Raw genomic sequence first — 8506 nt, 5'->3', positions numbered from 1 at the left:
GACCTTTACATTGTCCTCCAGGCGAAAATAAACCGTTTTCAATCAGCGAGCGCCATATCTCAGCAACAGTGCACAGCCACAGAACGACAAGTATCAAGATTTACAGTTGCCAGACGCCTCCACAAAGGTGGCTTATTTGCTAGACGTCCTGAACGCTGCATACCTTTAAAAGTTAGCCATCGGCGGCACCGTTTAGAGTGGTGCAGAGAACACGAAACCTGGACACCTCATCAATGGAGTCGCGTCCTCTTCATAGATGAGAGTCGATTTAGTGCTGCAAGCGTCTGGAGAGAGGTTGGAGCTCTATTTCATCCCAATAGCATCACGGAAAGAGATCGTTACGGTAGTCCTGGAGTTGTCGTCTGGGGTGGCATTATGTTGAACGGGCGGACTGAGCTTCAGATCTTCGACCGAGGTTCTGTAACTGGAGACCGCTACTGCAATGAGGTAATCCTACCCCATGTGCGTCTGTTCCGAGGGGCCATTGGACCAAACTTCATTTTTATGGATGACAATGCCCGGCCGCACCGTACTGCTACTGGAAAGTGAAGATATCACACGAATGAATAGGCCAGCTTACTCTCCAGATCTAAATCCCAGAGAGCATGTGTGGGATGTATTAGGGAGACGTCTTGCGACACGACAGTATCCTCCTGGTAACACCCATCAGCTGAAAGATGCACTAAAGGAGAAATGGAGACGTTTACCCCAAGAACTCCTGGATAATCTGGTGCTTAGCATGGAGAGACGATGCCAAGCAACAATTACAGTAAGGGGAGGGCCTATCCCATACTAGGTAACATCGGCCAGTTGTACTTACGCTTCTTCAGGCAATCATATGTAACGCCACTATATGTCAAATAAAGCCTTTTTTTTGTTCCATACCCTACTTTAAGCTTTATATTCATTTCTGCGCCATTATTCTTTTACCGTCGTTTAAGTACAAAATAATGTACATCATATTCAAATTTCATGTCAGTCGTATGATTTCTTGTAGAGTTATGACAAAAAACGCACTTGTTGCTTAAGTTTTGCACACCAGTGTATATTTTGTTTTTGTTGTTGCTTATCCCCTCGGTCTAGAGCCCTAGACCAAGTCCAAAAGATCATGTCGCATCAGCAAGTCATAGACAGTCTCTCCACCACTCTTCAGCTGCCTCACGGAGGCACCAATGCAATCCAAAAAATGAGATGGAGAAGCGATGGCCGAGCAATGATAATAGGTATAGGTCTTTTCTTTTGCTCTGAAGATCAAACATTTTATATGGCCGGTCCTAAGTCTTGACAAAGCTGTGTGAGCAAATCTAGGACAAGTGCACTCCAGGGATAATGCGGGGCAATTGGCGGCATATATATANATATATATATATATATATATATATATATATATATATATATATATATATATATATATATATATATATATATATATATATATATATATATATATATATATATATATATATATATATATATATATATATATATATATATATATATATATATATATATATATATATATATATATATACACTCAAGAACCAAAACATTATGACCACCCCTACTTTTCGCAATGAACTCTCCTGGATGACGTGGAAGGCGCGTGATCAGGTGGAAGTGGTATTTAACTCTTACTGGAGAGTTTGAAGAATCATTCCTTCACTTACTTCTGTGTGGGATGGGAAAGGCTGCTGATCTATGCGACTTTGATAGAGGGCAGATTGTAATGGCTCGAAAGCTCGGAGCAAGTATTTCCGAAACTGCACGACTCGTGGGTTGTTCGCGATCTACAGTAGTTAGTACTTATGCAAAGTGGATGAATGACGGTGAAACCAACAGTATTTGACCAGACAGTGTCTCAGCTGACAGCCCAATACAATGCAGGGTCAAGTAGAATAGTATCAGAGCACACTGTTCAGCGGACACTGTTGGATATGGGGCTACACAGCAAACGTCCCACTCGTGCACCTTTGCTAACCAAGCGTCATCACCAACTACGCCTGCACCGGGCCCGGGAACATCGCGACTGGTCCATGGATCAGTGGTAGAGAGTTGTCTGGTCAGATTAATCACGGGTTGTCATTCATCACGCCGACGGCTGTGTCAGGATACGCCGTTTTCCAGGCGAACAGTTACTCCCTCAATGTACAGTAGGTCATACACAGGCCATGATGGCGGTATTATGCTTTGGGGGACGCTCTCTTGGGCGTCTCTGGGACCCGTGGTTGTGGTAGAGCAGACCATGAATGCTACGGGGTATCTGAACATCATTGCAGACCAGTTGCACTCTTTCATGGCCTCTGTTTTTCCAGCTGGAAATAGAATTTTCCAACAGGACAACGCTCCGTGTCACAAGGCTCAAAACCCAACTCACCGGATCTCAATCCGATACAACACATTTAGGATGTCATGGAACGGCAGATCAGAGTTCAAAGACCACTAAGTCGTAATATCTCCGATTTGCGTGACCGTTGCTTAAACATCTGGTACAATATGTCTCCGGCTGCCATCTACCAAGGATTTGTGGCATCCATGCCAAGGCGGGTTGCAGCTGTGTTGCGGGCTAATGGTGGACCAACTCGTTATTAAGAAATATATTTGTGGGGAAAGCTGGAGTGGTTAGGTCTTAACACGGACGATAATGGATTCAAGTGTTCATCTAAGAATCGGGCCTGTACTTATTGTCCTGTACTTATTTACAACTGTCTTCTTACTCATTTTTTTGTCATGCGCTCAGGATTATTTTTTGGTTTATTGGTACAACATCAGGCTTGTGTGCTTAATTAAGGCTTATAAACCTTTGTCAATTGGAATTACAGATAGCACAGAGAAGGACATCACATAGAACACATCCACGGTTACGACAGGATTCGAACCCACCACCTCCATTTTTAACGGAGTGTTTGGCGGTTGATACCGCTGGCCCAGAAAGGCCCTTGAGTGCAGAAGGTGTGTTTAAAGGATTTGCCTTGCTTCTCACAACAAGGATTAGCTTTCAGTTTACAGGGACTGGCACAGCAACATGGATCAGCTTTCAGCTTACAGGGACTGGCACCATAGATTCGGACATCTTGGATATCGTCTGGTTCTCCAGCGACTCTAAGAGTACAAAAAAGTAGAACAGATTGAAAAATATAATTGATATCTGAAAAAAATAAATGCTTTGGGTCAATATCGCCTTTCAAGTTCATCAAAAAGTCAGGTAAAAGTCAATCAGTTCAGGCACATTCACTCTTCCGTCTTTTGCTTCTTCTTCAACGCCTTTGTCTTCTTTTATTTAGTGTCTTTCGTCTTTTTTCTTTAACGTCTTTCGTCTTTTAATTCTTTCATTTTCTTTAAAAATATTAAATTCACTTCTTTAGCAATTATTTTTCAACTTCATAAATGACAGTCTTTCCTTTTTCGTCTTGGCATGCACTAAAATTCTAGACAACTGTTCTATGACTTAAGGTATTCTGCACAGGTTGTTGAGCAGATGGGTCCTTCGTGACTTCCTTCTTTGACCACATCATACGTATTTCCTCCTTTTACACTAGTTATTCTGTAAGGGACAAGGTGCTTTGGTTTTAGCTTGAAATGAGGTCCTAATTGAGTTTTTTTAATGGCAACTAAATATCCAACTTCGTAAGATTTCGGTTCTTTCCTTCTTAAATTATACGTCTTTCTATTTTCCTCTCGGATTTTAAAAATCTGCTCTTTTGCATCTTTTCTCAATTCTTTTCTTTGGGTTTCAAAATGAGCCTGAAATTCAATAAATCATTTCTTTTAGCTTTCCCAGTCCATTATTATTCATTTTTGTCCCAAAAAGCAGTTCGAATGAAGTAGTGTCTATGCTTCTTTGATAGGTCGAATTAATCGCTTGTTGAACTTTATTTCTATGCTTGTACCATTCCACTGGATTTTCTATAGATAATTTTGAACGAATTAATATGATGGTCTGAATAATACGCTCTACTTGTTCATTTGTTCTTGGTAAACCAGTTGTTTTTAAATGATGTTTAATATTTTCTTTCGAGCAATAATCAGTAAATTCACTGGTGGTAAATGTTGTACCCCTATCTGAAATTATCTGGGAAGGGTTTTCAAATACAGCTTTTTGGATTTCTAATTTGGCTAAAGTATCAGCTGACGTTGTTGTTTCTGTAGGATAAATCCATACAAACTTGGTAAAAGCATCTATTATCGCTAACACATATTTCTCTCCAAAGGTCCGAGATGATCAATATGAAAAGTTTTCAAAGGCATATCTTCTTAATGCAATGGATGTAATAGTCCTTCCTTTTTACCTCCTTTATGATTAACCAGTATTCAAGGGACACAATTTGCTATGATGTTTTCTATTTTCTGCTTGAGTTTGGGTATGAAATAATATTCTCCAATTTCTTTTTCCGTATATTTAATTCCTGAGTGTCCTTTCTCATGAGCTGTTTTTGTAATTTCGGTTTGCATATTTTCTGACACAACCACCATTAACAGATTTATAGAGAATTCCATTTCTATCGCTATAATCTTCATAATTCGAAAGTTTAAGTAGTCCTTTTATGGCCTTAATTCCAGTATCTTTATCTTGGGCGGATTTGAGTCTTGCTAAAATATTATCGATTTTAACGCAAAATACATTGATTGGAGATCGGCTAAGGGCGTCTACGTGAGTCATCCTGTTTCCTGAAAAAAGCTCAATTATGTAGTTAAATTCTTGCACTAGCATAAAATACAGCGCCGCTTGAATTAACTCGAGCGCACAAGTTAAAAGGGGTTAAAGCCAGCTTGCCTCAAGCTAATATTCTTCGACTGCTTTACTTTCTAAACTATGCAAATTTCCCCATTAAAAAACCTAGAGAAAAACCTAAACGACACCATAGTTATCACAAAGTCAATCAAACACCTCCTTGCACTTGATTTATTTCAGAAAAAAAAATTAAAGACATCGGAATATGGTGATTTATGTGGGAGACCAACCTATATCCTGATAAATGCCAACTCTTCATTTTTTTAAAGCAAAAATTTTCTTTAGATTTCTACCACTGGGAAAACATTTCGCATAAATTCAAATGTTCAGATCATGTCTTTCGTCACCAGCCAAATGTACATAGAATGTTTTAAATGAAGATGTTTAACGCAGAGTATCACAACTTCTTAAAAAAAAACTAATAATCATTTTAATGAAGTAGCTGATATTGAGAAATGCTTTCCTCTGTTTATTTTCCGTATCTACCAGCAAAATATATTGCTGAAAGATACTTTTATTAATTTTTGATTTTCAAGTTAAATGATTAAGATCTTTACCTAAAAGGTATAATAAATTTATTTTATTTTCTGAAACGGTAGTTTTTGAACTATATCATTTCTATCTCAACATCTGTCGCATGAAAAGAAGTAGTATTTTCTTTATTTATTTAAAATTATATTTCTTAAAAATGATTTAATTATTCATGTACCTTAAAATTCAAAAATTCTGAAACGTTTTCACAAATATAATAATGATTATAAATAATTATTAAAAGCTAATAGTTCTAAAACACAAGACTAATGATCTGGTTCTAGTTAAAATGCTACCGAAATCTCTTGCGGTTTGAAGTTTTTTTCTATTGCCTTACAAGTAATTTATTTTTAAAAGGAGAAAATTTCTAGTAAAATCTTATAGTTTCTAACTTGCTTTTAGGTTAGATAAAGTTATAGTCACTTGACTTAACATAGTCAAGAATTGCAACTGCTGAAACTCTGGAAAATATAAAATTATATAGCTTTAACTAATTATAATATATTTACCAATTACTTTTTTTTCAGGCGAAAAAAAAACAGATCCATATATATTTTATGAAGAGCATTAAGTAGTGGTAGTTTGTCTGGAAATTTTACTATCCTCGGAAATAAGTTAGATATGATACGGTTTTTTTTATCGATTTTTTCTCATTTCTGAGTAAGGCTGTTTGCTGGAGCTTTTCTCACATCGGGTGAACAGTACGTCTGTTTGTTTATGCAATGTGTTCCAAAATCACCGCGTTACGGAATCCTTATCAGAAGTAAAGGGAGAAAATATCTAGACATTAGGGATTGTAATTAATATTTAAAAGAGAAGATGGAAGAAAATACTATCGGAATCTTTCGAAACACCAGAGAAAAATGCAGAATGGGAAACATAAAAATCAGTTTGATTGTCAGATAAAAGTCGAGGCAGGCTTCTAATAATAGCTATTCAATATTGTTCTGTGTCCAGGATGTGTGTTTTGATGATTTTAATTCCACTGCCAAAATTCTTGATTCGTTAGATTTTAACAGCATTGTTTCTTTAAATGATGAGTGTATAGGTCTTAAATAAAGAGTGTATAAATTCTGTATAGACTCTTATGACTTAATGTATAAACTCTGACTTAAATTTTGATATTGTTTCTAACATTAGGGGGGCGATCAGGAGGCGACGAATATTCAAAAAAGGAAAATTGCTAAAAAATATTAATAACAAAAGCTATTTCAGATCGAAATGGAAAACATATATGAAAACTTATGGTTCTGGTGTAGACAAAAAATTATGATAGTTAAAAATTAAAAAACTTAATGTTCAGGATCGTTTTCGTCATACGTTTTGGTATCGCAGGCGGAAATCAGACCTTCAAGAATTCTCTTTTGTTGAAAGTCATAGTCTTTTATATACCTTTCTTCTCCTCAAATGCTTCTCTCTCGTCTCATTCCCTGTCATCCGATTTTAAAAGGCATGTAATAGGAGAAACGGATTGATAGACGAAACATTTATCACTAGATAACTCAGCGGTTTGGCAGTTATAATATGGTTTTCAGGAAAATTCCAGACATCAGTGTCGCGATACTGTTTTCAGGCGAATTGATAAGATGGCCTCATTCGTTTAATCAAAACTCATCAAATTTTTGAAAGAAGGTAAATTTGCGTTGCAGATTGATGAATAAACTGTGATAGATAACAAAGCTATTGTATTAGCTTACTTTAGATTAATAAATGAGAGTAAGGAGATTAACGAGGAAATGTTGCTTACAAAAACGTTGATCACTGATACAAAAGGATCGTCGATTTTTAAATTGGTCAAAGATTATTTTGAGGAAAAAGAAATTTCCCTTACAAATGTAAGTGCTTGTGCAACAGATGGTGCTCCTGCCATGTCTGGTCGTCATACTGGGTTTCTGGCACATCTTAAAAAGAAGTACCGGAGATTATCACCATTCATTGTGTCATTCATCGTCAACATTTGGTTGCAAAAAAATTGAGTGGTGCCCTGCATGACAGTTTACAATTTGTTATTTCTGGCATCAATAAAATCAAAGCGAATTCTCTTAATGACCGTTTGTTCCGAGAACTTTGCCATGAAAAGGATGAAGATTTTGAACTCTTCCTCCTACATACAGCTGTGAGATGGCTTTTAAAAGGAAACTGATTGCGCCGTTTCTTCGAATTGTTTGACTCGGTTACTGAGTTTTTCAACACCACTGATCACTTTAAGTGAGAGTTTGAAGCAACGCAAGTTGGAAACTGCGTACCTCAAGGATTTTTTTAAAAAATGAACGAAATCAACGTAAAACTTCAAGGAAATAAATGAACATTATCAAGGCTAAGGGAATCATATCTTCATTCATTGCCAAGTTTGATATATACAAGTCAAACATTGGTCGCAAAGAGCTAATGCAATTCCCAGCTCTTGAAAAGTGTTCAACAGCAGATATCGAGATTCTCGAAAATAAAATCCTGATTTTTACTGATCACCTTGATCAGTTAAAAACTGATGTGGAATCAAGATTTAAAGATTCGGTGAAATTAGAAATTCCGGATTGGATTTTCGATCCTTTCTCTTTTGAAAATGTGGATAAGCTCACTTCCTCTTTGCAGACAGAGTTTTTAGATTTGAAGTATGACTGTGAGGCTAAAGTAGTCTTTAAAAAATACGGTTACAAGTTAGCTTGGGTAAAGCTTATGGACACTTACAAACTGAGAAGCTCCTCATCTCGTTCCCATCAACATATTTAGTAGAGAGAGGATTTAGTTCTGTCGTCCAGCTGCTCAAAAAGCAAAGAAATGGGTTGGACATTTGCTTCAAAGGAAACATGCGTTTAAATCTGTCGAACATAAAACATGACACTCCAACTTTAACTTAAATATACCAAGCACAGAGCAGTCATTGAAGTAATAAAAATGTACTTTCTCAATCTTCATTTTTTTCTCAAATTTTAGTTGTTAACGTTTTAACTTTTTTCTTGATTACATTAAAATATGAACTTAAAAAATTGTACTTTTGTTTAGATTATTCTATTTAAATATTATTTCTTTTTGAAAAATGCCGACCGGCTTGTGTAGTGGCCAGGGAACTGTCCTTGCATCAGAAAGGTTCTGGGTTCGAATCCCGGACAAGGCATGGATGTTCTTTCCTTTTCTGTACTATCTGTCCTCACTGTGGGAGCGACGTTGGCCCACCTAATAGGGTGCCCCTGAAAGAGAGGCCAACAAAATCGCCCTGTATATGTCTGAATTGACGGATGTTAACAC

At 36.8% G+C, this 8506-nt stretch overlaps 1 protein-coding gene across 1 annotated transcript; it reads left to right on the top strand.

The window, feature by feature from the left end:
* The first annotated feature begins 7561 nt into the window (after nucleotides 1-7561).
* Nucleotides 7562-7990, top strand: LOC122273240 (protein FAM200C-like). Its single transcript, XM_043057311.1, has one exon. The coding sequence runs from the start codon at nucleotides 7562-7564 to the stop codon at nucleotides 7988-7990; it is 429 nt and encodes a 142-aa protein (XP_042913245.1).
* The last annotated feature ends 516 nt before the right edge of the window (nucleotides 7991-8506 follow it).

The sequence above is a fragment of the Parasteatoda tepidariorum genome, chromosome 6, assembly GCF_043381705.1.
Source record: "Parasteatoda tepidariorum isolate YZ-2023 chromosome 6, CAS_Ptep_4.0, whole genome shotgun sequence".
In the NCBI taxonomy this organism is placed as follows: domain Eukaryota; kingdom Metazoa; phylum Arthropoda; class Arachnida; order Araneae; family Theridiidae; genus Parasteatoda; species Parasteatoda tepidariorum.
Note: the sequence above shows the minus strand (reverse complement) of the source record. Positions and strands in the feature narration are given on the sequence as shown.

What these genes read in the sequence shown, in the direction of transcription:
- LOC122273240 (XM_043057311.1), top strand. Translation starts at nt 7,562, where the DNA reads ATGAACATTATCAAGGCTAAGGGAATCATATCTTCATTCATTGCCAAG.